The 16,286-nt window shown below is 43.6% G+C and overlaps 1 protein-coding gene across 2 annotated transcripts in view; it reads right to left on the reverse strand.

The window, feature by feature from the left end:
* PEAR1 (platelet endothelial aggregation receptor 1) overlaps nt 1-16,286 on the reverse strand; it is a 390,559-nt gene that overhangs the window by 15,249 nt on the left and 359,024 nt on the right. For both annotated transcript variants that reach the window (XM_069604561.1, XM_069604559.1), the window contains exons 21-22: nt 6,960-7,086; nt 2,977-3,039 (exon numbers count right to left, since the gene is read on the reverse strand). In XM_069604561.1, coding sequence (XP_069460662.1) covers nt 2,977-3,039; nt 6,960-7,086 — 190 coding nt within the window. The remainder of the gene's footprint in view (nt 1-2,976; nt 3,040-6,959; nt 7,087-16,286) is intronic.

Genomic DNA, 16,286 nt, shown 5'->3' on the forward strand with positions numbered 1-16,286 from the left:
GCAAATCTTTGGAGAATAATCAACGGAAAGCAGTAGACAGGTAACAGTTCAGTTCCAATCGGTTCAACTGGCCCCTCCCCAGCGATGCGCCCTCTCACCTGGAAGGTACTCTGGCCAGTGGTCCCTTCCTACAGTACATATGACACAGCTCCACAAGTCATGACAATCATCCCCCCTTTGCCCCACGGACACCAAACACCTGTGCCCTTGTCCCGCAGGCTTCACCCTGCAGGTGAGTCAGAGTCCCTTTTGAGCTGTGGGTTGCATGCCAATGCCGAGGAAAAGGAAGCCAGCAGCAAAGAGCCCCCTGTGAGCTAGGGAGCACAACACCTGCACCCTTGTCCTGCTATATTGATGTACATTTCTATCACAAATTACCTACAATAACAGGTTAACACGTGGCCGAGGTGTATATAAGAAAACAGGTGTCTTACAAAGTCAACTTTAACCTAAGGAGGCAAGAGCTTCAAACTAAAGAGTACTATTGAAATATACAAAACGACATTATTAAGCATCACTGGAGGCAATGGTGGTGTCCGTTAGGGAGGATGGGGGAGAGGGCAGGCAGAGCTCCCTCTTTAGCAAGGAAGTGAAGTTGAATCCAAGCTTTGAAGAGATCCCCAGTTTGGCTGGCTTTGAATGTTATGGGCAGTGGGCAGAAAGAGCGGAAGCAAGAGGAGGCACAGCAAGGGCAAAGGGACAGTGAGGCTGAGTGCAGGGGAAAATCAGAGTGAATGATATGGTGAGTAAACTGAGATACAATCAGACAGGTACTGAGGAGCAAGGTCAGTGATAGCTGAATAGGAGAAGTACCTTAGAAGGTGAGTGGTAGTGCAAGAAGAGCCAACCAGCATGTTGTAGATAGAAGTGGGGGAAGAACTGGGTAGGTTGTAGAGAATGTAGGTAGCAAAATTGAGGAACTTGTTTAGAAGGAGGAAAGAGTGGAGACAGTAGAGAGGACGGCCAAGGAGTAGCCTTGCCCCTACTGAGCACTGAGAGAGTGGAAGATTCACGTTTTTGTGAGTGTTTATTAAGAAAAGGATGGATTTTCAGATATTGAGGAGGTTAAAACAAGCAGCAGAGGCAGCAGTAGTAATTCATTGTTTAGACTGTAGGTTGCTATCAAATAGGACCCCAAGATTGCGAGCCCTGTGCGAGAGAGCAAGGTAGTGTTGGTAAAATGGAATCATAAGTACATAGTGAAAGTCAGAGAAAGCACAGTCAATGGAAGAGGCATGAATAGGGGAAGAGACAGGAGATATGTCCTCCCATCATCAAGGTAAGGGGAAAGATAGTCCTGTAAGAATTTCCTCTTAGTCATTGAAGAGGGGAGATGAGGAGTAGAAGGTGGATTGACCGAGATGTTAAAGTGAACGATGCAGTGATTAGAGTGAGAGAGATCAATGGAGAGGTCAGAGGAGGAGAGTGAATTAGAAAGACAATAACCCTTAGAGCTTTAGAAAACTTGGGTTCGCCTTTTTTGCTACCCACCAGAGTGGGTAGGCTGGTTGTGAAGGGAGTGGCCAGATGGGAGAGGTTAAGAGGCTGCAGTGGGCTATGAAGTGACTCAAGGAGAAGGGTCAGATCAGGGAAGAAAGAGTTCAGAGGATCAGGGGGTTGATAGAGAGCCAGAAAAGTGAGATGAGTAGGAGATAGGAGTATTATAGCGGCATATTTAAAAGAGAAAGAGTTGAATGGTATGAATTTCTTTTTGTATGTTATTTGAATTTGTATGGGTTGCAACCTTTGTATTGTTGTGTTTCACGTTTATAGATTTTCCTAAAGATGATAGTTTGAAGGTGTCTCTTCAAAACGTATCTCGTTAATAGAATAATAAGTGGATTTATGAATTGGATTTTATATAGCGTAAACACCGCTGGGAAGCAACAGAGCACTGCAGGGTAATAGGAAGGGAATATGGGTTGGGGAGAGAAAGGATGCCCTGGTCTGGATCAGTGAGAGCAGGGGAGGGGCGTTCCCACAGATTACCGATCCATGAGAGGTTTTGCATGCATGGCTTAGCTCAAGGCCAGAAACAGTCGCTGGGCAATGGGCGCTTGTGTGTGCTAAAAGGTGTCTGGACATTTCGCGAAAAAAATGGTCGATGGGACAAATGGTCGACACCATTTGGTCGAAAACCAAATGGTTGAATTTTTTTTTTATTTATATGTATATTTTGTAGGTTTTTGTTTAGGGAAAAAAAGGGTTTTTTAGAAAAAAAGGGGGTTGGGAGGAGACCCTCCCAAAAAAAAAAAAAAAAGGGAAAATACAAAAAAACATTTTTTTGACCATTTGGTTTTCGACCAAATGGTGTCGACCATTTGTCCTGTCAACCTTTTTTTTTCGACGAAATGTCTGGTAACCATGCTAAAACCATCCTGCTCACAGGTTATTTGAGCATCATTGATGAAGTGAGGTATTGCTACCTATAATGATCAATATAGACCACAAGGGCTCCTTTTGAAGGAAGATCGTACACTTAAAATACATTGAGACTCTCCTGAAGATGGGGGAACTGCAATATAAATGTCTGCAGATGACCCTGTCATTAATACAAGTTTAAATCGGACGTCATGGGGGCTGCTCGTCTGAATTTAGATCTCATAGAACCCAAAGCATTCTGAAAGAGGTCTAAGCCCTATCGGCTCACAGCTATTACGAAAAAGCAAATGCTGGAGAAAGCATAGCGACAGTGTCAGGTCTCACAAAGTCACGAAGGGAATTAGCATGTCAACACGCCACTACACTCGCAAGAGGCACAACGCAAACAGACAGTCCTTTTGATATCGCTTAGCTGTTATATATGTACAACAACGCATAATAAATAGTTGAGTTGTGACTGATAGTACAGCCAGGCACTTTATATTTGGGCATTAGTGTTAGCGATTTAATTTGTAACTTCTCTCATAAAATCTTTTTCGCCATTGGACCCACAGTTAAGTATGCCATAGTCAATCATGGGATGATTTTGGTTACCTTTGGTGTAATATTTTCCAAGACTGTTGCTGTAGCTGTACCGCCTGTCGATCCTGCTTCCACCTGTAGAACACGACAAGGGAAGCACATCATACGTTTAATTTTTGAAATGGTAGAAAGCAGGAAAGGAGTTGACCTGAAACAGTATGAGGGTCATAACCAATGGACATGGTCTTTTCGCCATCATTCAGTGTTCCCTTTATCTTAGCATTAAGCTTTGCACTGTGACATAGTAGGGCTCTTTGGTGAATAAGGCTCGCAACAATTCTGAAACTACTCTCTGAGATAAGTTACACTGGAACTGGTAAAAGAACACACTTAGCAAGGACATTTAGGAGAAAAGTAACTTTTTCTGCCTTGTGGCATTCCAATGCCATTGGGTTCTTTTTTAAAATTGATCAGAGGAGGTCATTAATGAATCATAGCCAATCCCGCCAACTGCTGGCCTATCCAACGCAGGCCTACACGCGATGCCATCAACGACTCTAGTGGAAATCCCAGGAAGGTGCGCTAACAATGCATTCATGAACGTATAATTAATATGCAGCAAAGAGAATCTAATTAAGAAAAGCTGTAGTAGACGTTAGTCATTCATACGTAATAGCGTACTCTTTTTTATGGTGCGCATCACTACTGAGTCTTGGGTCATTTCGTATAGAATGAGTGATTCGCCAGTGTTAAAGAGGGAATGTTAGGCAATTGCACCAGGGCAAAATGATCCCCTCTTCACGTGTATGACGCATAGCTCTGTATGGCACACATTTAGTGTCACTGGCACTTTTCGCACTTGGGGACCATAGAAAATTTAACAGAAAGTGAAATGAGACCATTAGGGTCGAAACAGTTTGCAGTAGGTACAACAAAGTGACATTTCCTATTTGACAAGTTTGACTCACTCATTCTGCAAACAATGTCTCAAAAGACTTTCGGGATGTGTACGTATTCAATAATTAGTACTCATATAAGAAGTATTGTACTATTGCTACACATTTTGTTTAATGAATTACTCATTGGTAAATGGTTATTACACTTTTATTGCATATTAATTGTACATTCACTAGGCGTTGTTAGTGCACCTTATTATGATTGGATACTGAAATCTCTTTTGAGAGAGCCCACATTACAAAAACTGCATGGTTACCAGGGGAAGGTGAGAGGGCCATAGTGCTGCAATTTTCCACATCTTTCTTCTTCAGAGAATGTGCCTTTTGTTTCTCTGACCCCGGTTTCTTGTGATGATGAACAGAAGGTGGGCATTACTCCTCGGTTTACATTTGCCTAACATGCATTTTAGTGCCTAGAGTTTGGGGTAGACATCTGGGGCAGAGACAGGTGTTGATACCAGAGGGTGAAGCACACCTGATGGGGCATCGTTCAATACTGCTTTACTAACTTGCATTGGCGCATCAGGGATCTAAACGTGTCCCGGGGAGGAGGGGCGGCTGCATTTGAAGTAAGGGAGTCACGCTCTTCAAGAAGGATGTAGTTGCACCTTTATTTATGATTAGTAGCTAGAAGCCAGCAATAACAGGCCCCACATCACTAATGCATTCCCCCTCTCTCCAACTCCTTTCTAACCGCCTTTCACAGAACACTCCCTACCTTCCACCTTCTAGATTCTACACCCTCCATTCCATTCTACCAAAATCCTTACTTACAATACCTAGAGTACTACACCCAGCCTCTCCCCTAACTCTGCCAGTTTAGCACCCCTTGAGAAACGGGCCCATTGATTGCAAATGATTGAGAAGCATGTTTTTATTTTTGCCTCTTTGCTACATTGCATTGTGCAGCTTTAAACACTGCAGCTTTTGGTACCTTCCATTGAAACCAATAATGCAGTTCTGTCAGTGTATTATCTGTGCTGGCAAGAATAATCATCCAACATGCAGGAACCAGTCGAGAGCCAAGTATAAAAGGAAAGCTTGTTTTAATGTTGCAGGTACAGAGTGGAAGGTAACTAATGAGAGCAGGTTAAATGCATCTTTCCTGTTAGGCTCTCTCTCTTTCCTTCCCTAACCGTCATTCCTGGAGCCTGGCTGACACCCAGGTTCCAGACCCCTCATAACATTCCAAGCTCCACTCCACACATACACACACAGCTCATCCAGCCTAGGGCTTAGGTCACAACAGTGAGGGTGGTACAATGCAAAAGCTTTGAAGTCATAAACTACTCTACTCAGGAGGTTAAGCAAGAGACTTGGAAAAAGAAAACTCGCCCAAAGCAGTAAATATGCCTGCAATACAGGGTCGGACTGGGACAAACAATTGGGACAGGCACCAATGAAAAAGTGGCCCACACTCGTAAATTACAAGTAATTTCTTTTCGGACCAGACTGAGTACTGTGCAAGGGTGAATGTTTGTTAAATGTGCTGCAAATAGTGCTTTTGAAAGCATAATTGCTTAGTACTATTGGCTAAAACTAGTGCAGTAACACATGTAACTAGCCCACTCTGGCCAAAACAGTGGCACACTCTGGGGAAAAAAACTGCCCCACGCGAGACTCATGGGCTTGCACTTCGGGCATTGCCGTATGGCCCTACAGGGCAGTCCGAGCCTGCTGCAGTATATAGAAATCAGGAGACTGCCCAACATGATAGGTGAGCCAGACATGCAACTGTGTTGCTGCAGCCCTGGTGCCCTCTCATGGAGCTAGCAGGTCTGAACATGCCTCTATTTTCAGGTATGTCAGCCCTGCCCCATCTATGTTGTACTCTGCCAACAGTCTTGCTTTTACAATAATCTGAAAACAGACATACGTGGGCAAGCCGTTCCCTACACATATTTACAGGCCGGTATATGATACAAAAAGGTTATTTTGTGTTAACTGAAACCAACATCCCTGGTCCACCTCATCTAAACCTCTCTGTTTCAGGCCCCTGTGAAGAAAGCCATTCACAAGTGATGAGGTCATTCTGGAGTTGTGCTTTTAAATTGTGAGTGTTCCTTAAGCATTTTGACTTAATATTAACCCCGGTGTGCAAAAAATGCGACAAAAACACAGGCTAGCAAAAGCACTCGCTACACACTGTGGCATGATGTACACTTTATTAAAATGTTTGGCAGAAAATGTTTGGCAGGACAAATGTGTCACACAATACCCAGGTTTGTCATAGGTTTGTAGCAGAATTGGTAGAACCCAACGGATTGGGTACATAGGATGAAAGGCTGGGCTGACGTGTTGGGAAGCCCACTTGTGAACCGCAAGTAGACAATGGGCCTCATTACGAGTTTGCCAGTACAGAAACAACAGTACCGGTAAGCTTGCCGTTACCGTACTGGCAAACTACGAGTTCTTCTCGCGGGTGCCTTTGCAGCCCCCAGGTCTGACCTGGTGGTCGTACCTGCACCCGCGAGCGGAACATGACGGTAGCACCGGCAACGTTATTAACGGTACCGGTGCTGCCACCCTCCCCATTCCCATTGAGCCCCCTGGGGCTCAATGGGAATGGGGAAGAATGGTGAAGAATGTTTTCTGGTGGCCAGAAAAGGGCAATTACCGGGTCTGGCAAGGTCGTAATGATCCAGTAATTGCCCTTTTGTGGGCGCTGGAAAAAAATGAATACGGGGCAGCGGTGCCTGTACTACAGGCACGGCTACCGCCAGCCTCGTAATGAGGCCTAATGTCTGCAGCAATGCCTTTATGTACTAAATATTCACACTCCAATTGTCCAAGGGTATTAACAACTTGTATCTATTTATTTTATTTTATTTATTTATAAAGCACATGAACACAGGCCCTGGAGGCATAGAAGCGCTAAACAAGGCAAAACAACAAGTAACAGGAACATGGGGATCAGATGGGTGAAGTGAGGGGCTCACCAGGGGTAGAGTCGAATTATAAAATGTAAGGTTTTATAGTGAAACATATTTTTATCCTGCCGATCTGACTTTTCCTTGTAGTTTCAGAATAAGCAAATGGTTTAATTTGGAGGCTACCTAATCATGGTGAACTTGCCAGTAAGTGGCACAGCATGCTTACCACGATCTTTCTGGTTCAGTGGTGGCCCCTGGTGTTTCCAGTCTGCTGGCAGCGTGGCATTGCAGTCCAGTCCATAAGCGCCCATCCGCTCCCGTTCAGCATTCTTCATATTGGAGAAAAGCTGATTCTGTCATTTAAAAAAAAAAAAAGCATGATTAGCAGTAATCTCTGCCTAAATCCTCAGTCAAAATCACAAGGTAACTGTGGCATTCAAGTGCATCCTCATGTCCCCAATAACACCTAGATCTTGGAGGAATATGCCATTAGGAGCCAATAAATGCACAGTAGGGTTAAAACATGAAGGCCCTTATTCACAGAGCGTGTTCCATTGGGGGCTTTGCCATTATAAAACGCATCTGTGAATTAGGCCCAAAGACTCAGGGGGCATCCTAGAAGAGCAGCATGGACAGGATATCCAAACAGCAGCAATTGGGAGGGAGAGGGATCTGCCTGGCAGGATCTACTATCATTGGAGGTGGGGCTAGTCCATGGATAATATGGCAGAGGGCATGTCATATAAAGGATAATGTACCCTCAACTGTGCATGATAAGGATATTAAAAGTCAGTAAGGATTGATGGGTCATACAGGCAACCGAGACTACTTTTAATATCCTCATAATGTACATTTTGGAGGTATGGTATTATTTGTCTTGGCAAAACAAAGAAAGCTAAATAATTATATCTTTTCTGTTATGGTTATCCAAAATAACAATGCCGTGAGAATGAATCTCATTGGAAAGTTAAGATGAGCCAGTAGTGTGCATAGTTGCTAGTTCAGACCTTTGTCATGACCAGGTACGGGCCTTTGAGCAAGGATGAGTCTCGGTGCAGGTTCGGGCCATAGGGCGAGAATAGACCTCAGAGTGGAAATGGACCTCAGGGTAGGGATGGGCCTTTGTGTGGGGATGGGTCTCTTAGCATAGATGGAAAGGGTGTGGAATGGGTCTTCTGGTGGGGAGATGTCTAGAAGCAGATTGGGATATGCACTGGTTCAGGGATGGGTCTATAATTAGAAATACGTTGTTGGGGAAGGGTTGGGCCTCAGGGAAGGACAGACCTCAGGAATTGGGGCTAGGCTTCTGGGTGGGATTGGCTCTACGGTTTGGTTGGATCTTGATGGTCTCAATCGAGAAACAAGGATGGTTCTTGGGTGAGATTCTGTGGCAGGACTAAAAAGTCAACTTTGGCTGGGGAGAGCTGCGATACCATGTCACTCATGTACAATGTGATGACATCACAACTATCTCATTAAATTATAATTGATAGTTGTGATGCCATAACAAGCTGATTATAAGATTATGTTTAAAAGTAAATTATGTGTATTATTCTTCATTTGGTATGGCATTTGGAATTAAGTATTGCTCATAATATATTAAATGTAAGAGACTTAAGTGTGGGGGACCTAATAGATATTTTTGTGTCAAAGGTCATTGGAAACTAACATCTATTAGCAAATGGAGATCATTATTGGCCTTCTTTCAGCCAATTAGAATGTTCAGACAACAGTCAATAACTACTGGTATTGGCTGCATCCTGAACATTCTGTCTTCACAAGCAGGCAGGAAAACAATAATGCAATTTCCTGGCACGATTTCTTTTGTAAAGACACTTCCTCTCTAGGAGGACCTTTTATTCTCTGTTTTAAACAGCAAAGAGAAAGCTAGAACACAGGAATATACTTTCACTTTCTTATAGAGAAACAGTTTACTGTTACATCAAACCTTATGCATGTTCATGTTAAACCCTCTTCTGTTTAACCAATTAAAATGTTTCATTTATTAATACACCCTTGTTATTTAAATACTACAAAATAAAATCACATTAAATTTACTAAATCCTTTTGCCTATTTACTTTAGTCACTATTAAAGTAATGTTTCTTTTTCAATTCGCCACTAAAACTCCTCAACAACGTATTGCTACTACCACTATGTGCTAATAGCCTTATAGACCTTTGGAGGAGTCTTTATCGCTTGGAATGAGTGACGAGGAATGGCTCAAGATATGTAACCAGGTTGGACAGTTTTGCGAAAAACCAGGTTGGACAGTTTTGCAAAACACCAGGTTCAAGCTAATCTGCTTCAATACTATTCAAATGGCATATATGAACCAAGAGAAAATGAATTTGGATGTGATGGATCTGGACAAGTTGTCCTTTCTCCCCAGAGGGGAGCCACTCCCTTTGAGGCTAGGGAGGTGAGCCAAGACAGCAAGACCGTACCTAGGAGTCTGGGCAAGTGGGGCTTTACTGGGAATGAATCCCCTCTCGGGGACACAGACTCCCATTCTGATAAGGAACGCCCTACCCACAACACGCTATACGCCTAAATGGGAATTGGAAAGACTGTTAACCCTGTTTTTGATTTACCGAATAGTGACATTTATTCAATCTCTTTGTCTTCAGGTACTGCTGGATCTCTCCTGGACCCTACCGCCGCAGAGCAACGACCCAACCCTTTTATTTGTGATGCTGTTTTGGACTTTCCCAATACTGACATCTCGTCAATAACGTTGGCTTCAGGTAAAGTGGGATATAGCCTGAATGCCACATTCCAAAACAACACACACCCATTGTGTTTCTGATGACATCTATAAAACCACAAGGAACATGAAAGAAGGAGAAGAGAATACTACGCAGAGGCAATCCTCTGATGAGAAGATGTCCTGGAGGGGCAGAGTCATGCCAGACTGCAGAGCCAGCGGTGGTGTGGAGAGTGAACGAGATGCTCGCAAGATACTGGAAGGCTGGTGTCCTGACCAACCGAAAACCAAGGCTGGGAGATAGGGATGGTAAAGCAACCACCTCGCCTGATAGCACAACCACACCGAAGCCGTGGTGGGCCTGAAGCCTGGTAACCAATGCCAAAACCAGACTGCAGCAAAGAGCCCCGAGCACCGCATAAGAAGTGTATTAGCTGCTGAGCTGAGCAGCAGAGGGAAGAGAATGCTCCCAAAAAGGTAACGCCGTGGAGAGGGGCGAACAGTGTGATTTGAGGCTGGGAGAGCCATAAGGGTTACGGGAGCTTGATAAACCGGTACAGAGATAAAACAAGCCTGACAGAGGGCTAAGGGACTTTGGGGAGTCCTAGAAACAAGATTCAAGGCTGGGAAAGCCACAAGGGTTACTGGAGCCTGACACACCCGAATAGAGATAAATCAAGCCTATCCGAGGGCCAAAGAGCTTTGGAAAACCACGAGAAACTGAATGACATTACTATTCCAGGCTGGGAAAACCACAGAGGTTACGGGACACCTATAAAGCCGAGTGGGCAAAAGACCTATCCAAGACAAGCTAAAACAGGCCTGTCAGACGGCCAGTGGTCTTTGGGGAGTGCAAGAACCCCAAAATATAACATACAGAATTGGAGGGAGAGAGAACTTGGATGAGAATTGACAAGTACCACATAGGAATTGATTAACTTTGTTGCACATTTAAATCCTGATTCCTGATGAAAGGAATCTGAGAGCTGTATTATAAGACTTGGATGAACTTTTCCAGAACTTTTATGAACTTTGTCAAACCTTTTTTTTTGAAACTGTTTTTATTAAACGGATGGCACATGGAGAATTACAGCAAGAAAAATCAAATGTAGGTAATTATACTGCATATCAAATGTCAAATGCATAGTCTGGGATGGAAAACCCTCCCCCCTTTATATCCTGCATCAATCTCCCTCTCAAGATAGACAAATCGCATTAGGAGACCCCAGTCCGCAGATAAAGTCTAGCCAGCCTGGGTTTAAATGTTAAAGCCGGATAGCTCTGATTGTAGTCCAACAAGGGAGCCCACATGTTCAAGAATTCCTGAAGTTTGCGTTCCTTTGCAGCTGCAACCTTTTCCGCCACCAGCCCGTTCCACACTTTAATCCACCACAAAGAGAGAACTGGACCCTTTGGGGATTTCCAAGGGCGAGGAATCATGATACATGCAGCCAGAAATAATTGAGCAATTAGTTCCGCCTGCTCCCCAGATTTAGGATATACCCCTTCACTTGGGGCCCCAAGAGTATAGTTTCAGCTTTGTCAAACTTTTAAACTTTGTTTCCCAAGGATAAGGAATCCAAGTGTGGGGCCAGGCAGAAGCCCAAGACCCAGGCTATCACTCTGGAGTCCTTCTTTTTGTTTGATTTTCTTAGTGCTAGAGCTAGTTAGATGGCTAGAATTCAGACTAAAGACTGTTTTCTTTTGTGCACCGTTAGTTTTAGTTTCGTAGGCAGGGAACTTCTCTCACAGCGTAGGGCTAGATAGGTGCTTTCTTCTACTTTTAATAAACACACTTGAAACATGTCAGTAATTTGTCCGACTCCTTCTTCTGGTTTGCCACACAGATTAACAGTGAGGTCTCGCATCAGTGCCCCAGCTGTCGAGGGCAGCGCACTGACTTTTGGGACATGTTATGGGAGTGTCCAGTTATAGCTGATTATTGGCAGAGGGTGATGGAGAGAGTGAATAACTTGGTGGAGGGTAGGTTTGATTGTGTCCCAAAGGTGTGTCTACTGGGTCTACTACTGGGGACCGTAGGAAGAAGCTAAGGAACAATATCACCGTTTTATTGCTACTGCTGTGTGCTAGAAGGTTGGCTATCTCCTGGAAGTGCCAGGTAGGGCCCTTTATAGTATAGTGGCTTTGGAATGTAAAAATATGGGTTGCAGCCGAAAGCTAGGTGTTAGGACGCCAAGTGAGGGGGTGGGGGGAGAAAGTAGGAATGTGACCATGAACTGGGGAATGCTCCTGAAGGAACGCTCCTCCTCCCTGGACGATATACCACTATGAACTGTATGACCCCAAACTGGGGACAATATGTGGGAGGGTTATATTGGGTCTTCCTATGTTGTTCCTGAAGCCTCACTTGGATGTTAAGGCCCTGTGCAGGGCAGTCGGGCTTCTGTGTACATAGGCAGGAGGTTTGTTCTATTGCATGCTATGCATGGCCAGTACGTGGGTTGTTATACTGTACAGGATGGGGATACCGGATGCAAGGACTAAGCTTGAAGTTACCATGACCGATCTCAGAGGATGGTCAATGGACGTGGGAGGGTGACAGACTTTTTGACTGTGTATGTTCATTTTGGTGTTATGCAACAATAAAAACATTTAAATAAAAAAATATTGCTTGGGATAATCACCCTTCCCTAACTTATGGCCCTCGGCTTTGCCTTGGACCATAACTTGATGGCAGGTCATTAGCCCGTGATAATGACCCCTGTGTCGGTCTACAAGGCTATATCAAACACAAAGTATGGGGGCTCTAGAATCTGAAGACGCAGTGATTACTACTTATTATAACAGAATAGATTAGAGATGACAGAATCAAAGGAATTAAGTATAGAATCTAAGGAATGAAGCATTACCTTATAAGAGGTATGAGGCAAAATCTATGGAACACAATATAGTAGAAGGGACATGAGAGACTACATTGTGGACTATCAAATATTAAACAACAAGGGGCGCGAGGGCCTGGTATGTTAAGGATGCTTGATCTGATGTTGCTGCCATTGCTGTGACTTTTCTGTTTGTGTGCAGGACTTTGCACTCTGATAGCACTAGCTGATCTATACTATGTAATGAGCTAGCTGATCTATACTATGTAATGAATGTATTTCAATTCTTTCACCATGGCTGTCTGTTTTCTCTGCTTGTGGGAAGCATGCAGTGCTGCGTCCCATACTCTATCAGTACTGTGTGTCAGAAGAAGCTGGCACTGCAACTCTCTGAGCTGCCCCGGTTTTTCTGAGCAAAGCCTTCCATGCTCCACATGCTGTACCTGTTCTATGAGTGTGGGAAGAATTATCTGCTGCAGTCTTTGCTTTTCCTGCTTTAGCTGAGAAGGAGGTTGCTCTCTACCTGTTCTTTGTATAAGGGAAGGATGAACAACTGGTGCCGCTCCTGTACCTGCTGTGTGAGGAAAGTTGCATTGCTGCTACTCAAACTGTATATGTTCTTTGCATTATAGAAAGGTTACACAGTTTCCACCAGTGGTATTTGGGTCCTTTTTGCAGTGGAAGCTTTCACTGCTGTTTCCCACGCTCTTGTATGTGGGTGAAGTGTGAACTGCTGATGTATGCCCTGAGTTTGTTTTTTCTGTGGGTGTGAAGTTTGTTCAGCTGCTACCAATAAATTGTATTTGTATGTGTGTGCGTGTGTGTGCGTGCATGCGTGTGTGTGTGTGTGTGTGTGTGTATGTGTCTCTGTATGGGTCTCTGCAAGTAGGGTGGGTAGGTGTCAAGTAGAGATGTCTAATGGTCATATGTCTGGTCTTTTCAGATGTGGTCATTTCTAATCCTTCTAAAGTCGTGTTCTGGAAAATCGCTATTCTTGTTGTATTAAAACAAAAAAAACCTATGTTTATAGCTTTGTTGGAACATTTTTGTAGTTACCATATTGGCTTCATTGCCAGTACTTCAAGTTTACTATGATTGAGCACCTGCTCTCTACTTGAGAGCTATGCATATTAATTACTTATGACATAGTGAATTGCTCTAATTACCTAAGGGATATTATCCCGTGAGGAGTGCATATGGGGTTACCGTGTTAGCAAGTTATATATTTACGTGCTAGTGCCTCCCACCCCCCATTGTTTTGTCAGTATCCCTAGCGGCCACACACTTGGGAGGGCACACATTAACTGATATCCTTTTTGAGTATATGGACCAGTATGTCCTTCGCAAAAATTGATTAGACCACGAACAAAAGAGCTGAGACCTTAGGCTTCAGTTCAGAAGAGGCTAATCGCATCTTATCACTAATTAAATCAACGGGCAAGGAATTATTAACCTCAGAGAAACCAGAAGCACTTATAAAACAATTGGAGTGGAAAATACGACGGGAAGTTAACCTTAAACTCCACGCATCAACATTGGCACAGTATTATAAGGCACAGAGAATCCCGAGGGGGTTGAAGGTTAACCTTGAACCCACTCTATGTAAGGAGAACCCTACATTTGTTAAGAGATGGCGTCAGATCCTTAATAAGTGCTCTTTAGACCTTATACTCCTTACAATTGAGGAATCAGCACAGAGTCTGAAATCCTTGGATGGAGACATTGAGAACATCAAGACGTCTTTGAACAAATGCTATTCTGCAGACCAACTCCAGGAAGTCTTGGACGACACCAATCAAAAAATACGGAGGTATAAACAGGAGCTACAAACTAAGAAAATACGTAAGTTCAGGCGTGACACGCTTGATTACAAGTTGGACATTGTTTACACATGGCAGGAGTACTACGGGCATCGTCCTAATAAACCTTATCAAGGCCAAGCGGCCAAGCCAGGAGCATCCAATACTGGTGTTACAACTTCGGACGTCTCTAGCACTGAATTGGATCCTGTCACGGAACCAGAGATTATACAACCAACAGGTGCCAGTGACACTGTTGTTACAGACGCTGAGGTTCATTTTTTAGAAAAAGACCTATCAGACGTGGACAAAAAAAGAAATCTCCCAAGGAAGAAGACACAGAAGAAGAGCTAGTAGTCAATATATCATCTTACAGGCTCTCCCACCTGGAGCTACAGGTTCTCAGGAAAGGGCTCTCTTTTGTTCCACAGAACAATAGTACGCTGCTTAAGGAGAAGATTGACTTTTTCAAACTGGTCCGGAAAATGAAACTGAAAGTGTTTTTTGCTGATTTGGAGGAAGAAGATCAGGAACATGGGGAGGAATCCGAGTATCTGGAGATGAACCCAAAGAGCACGTTCAACCCGCCAGTGCAGAACAATGTTCTTTCTACTTTTGAGGAAGCAATACTTCAGGATTTCAAGAAGTTGCAGTTTAAAAGTAAAGGTTCCGGAAACTTCACAGCACGAGAGCGCCAATCATTGAAGAATCTTCTTGACAACAATTCAATAATCTTTAAACCAGCGGATAAAGGGGGAGCACTTGTGCTAATGGACAAACAAGACTATTCGGAGGAAATAGAGCGGCAACTGTCAGACAAGGAAACGTATCAAGAAATCACATTTAACCCCACAACCTGAATTATGACCCTGATAGAGGAGACACTGGACGAAGCAGAGAGGAGGGAGGTTATTTCCGAGAAGACACAGAGGTTTTTGGAAAACAAACATCCTATTACACCAGTATTATATATGCTTCCTAAAATTCATAAAAGACTTCTGAAACCACCAGGACGCCCGATAATTGCCGCAACTGAGAGCCTCTTGGAGCCACTGGCCCAGTACCTGGACAAAGTCCTACAACCATTGATACAAAACACACCGACATATCTGCGTGATACTATGGCCTTTCGGAAAAAATTACAAGGAGTGGAATTCGTTGAAGGACGTGATACTTTGTTTACAATGGATGTGACATCCTTGTACACGAATATAGTACATGAATCAGGATTGGAGGCAGTGGAGTGGTTGCTACTGAATGCAGAGAATTGTCAGGGTGACCGCCTTTTTGTGTTGACCTTACTGAAGCTCGTTCTGATGAACAATTTCTTTAAGTTTGATGAGAGGTTTTTTCTGCAGATCTCAGGGACTAGTATGGGAGCAGCAATGGCTCCATGTTATGCGAACATATATATGTATTTCCTTGAGTATGAGCACGTGATCTCATCGCCAAGATGGTCAAGACACTTGCTAATGTACACCCATTACATTGATGATATCTTCGGTATTTGGAGTGGTCCTGAAGATGAATTAAGACATTTTTTTGCAATGATGAACCAGATTCACCCAAGGATTCAATTCACTACTCTAACAAGTAAGTGCAATATTCACTTCTTGGACGTTGAAGTCTATGTAAAAGCTCAGAAATTAGAGACCCGTATATTCACCAAAACTACTGACAGGAACAGCCTATTGCTTGCAACTAGCTTTCACCCACAAAGGGCACTGGACAGTGTCCCCTTGAGTCAATTTCTGCAGTACAGGCGCAATATTTCAGAACCTGTGGAATATATATGCCAATCAGCTATCTTGGAGAGAAAATTTGAAAAAAGGGGATATGAACACACACTCATTGAAAAAGTGAAAGAAAAAGTGAGCAATATCCAAAGAGATACTTTACTTACCCCTAAACCCCGGAAGACCAATGAGACTCTCGTATATGTCACTACACACTCTACGCAGAGTAAGAGGATAAAGAAGATCATACAGAAACATTGGGTAATGCTACAAATGGACCCGAAATTGCAAACACTCTTTCCTCAAACCCCCACGTTTGCATATAAGAATAATAAGGATTTACGCAATAGCCTTATTAAAGCAGAAATACAAAATCGGGGATCAGACACGAGCACATTTAGGGGCACGACACCCTGTCTGAACTGCCAACATTGTGCTAATGTTATTAAGGGAAACAGTGTAAGACAGCCAC

Source organism: Ambystoma mexicanum, chromosome 1p, assembly GCF_040938575.1.
Source record: "Ambystoma mexicanum isolate Mex_15411 chromosome 1p, UKY_AmexF1_1, whole genome shotgun sequence".
NCBI classification, from domain to species: Eukaryota; Metazoa; Chordata; class Amphibia; order Caudata; family Ambystomatidae; genus Ambystoma; species Ambystoma mexicanum.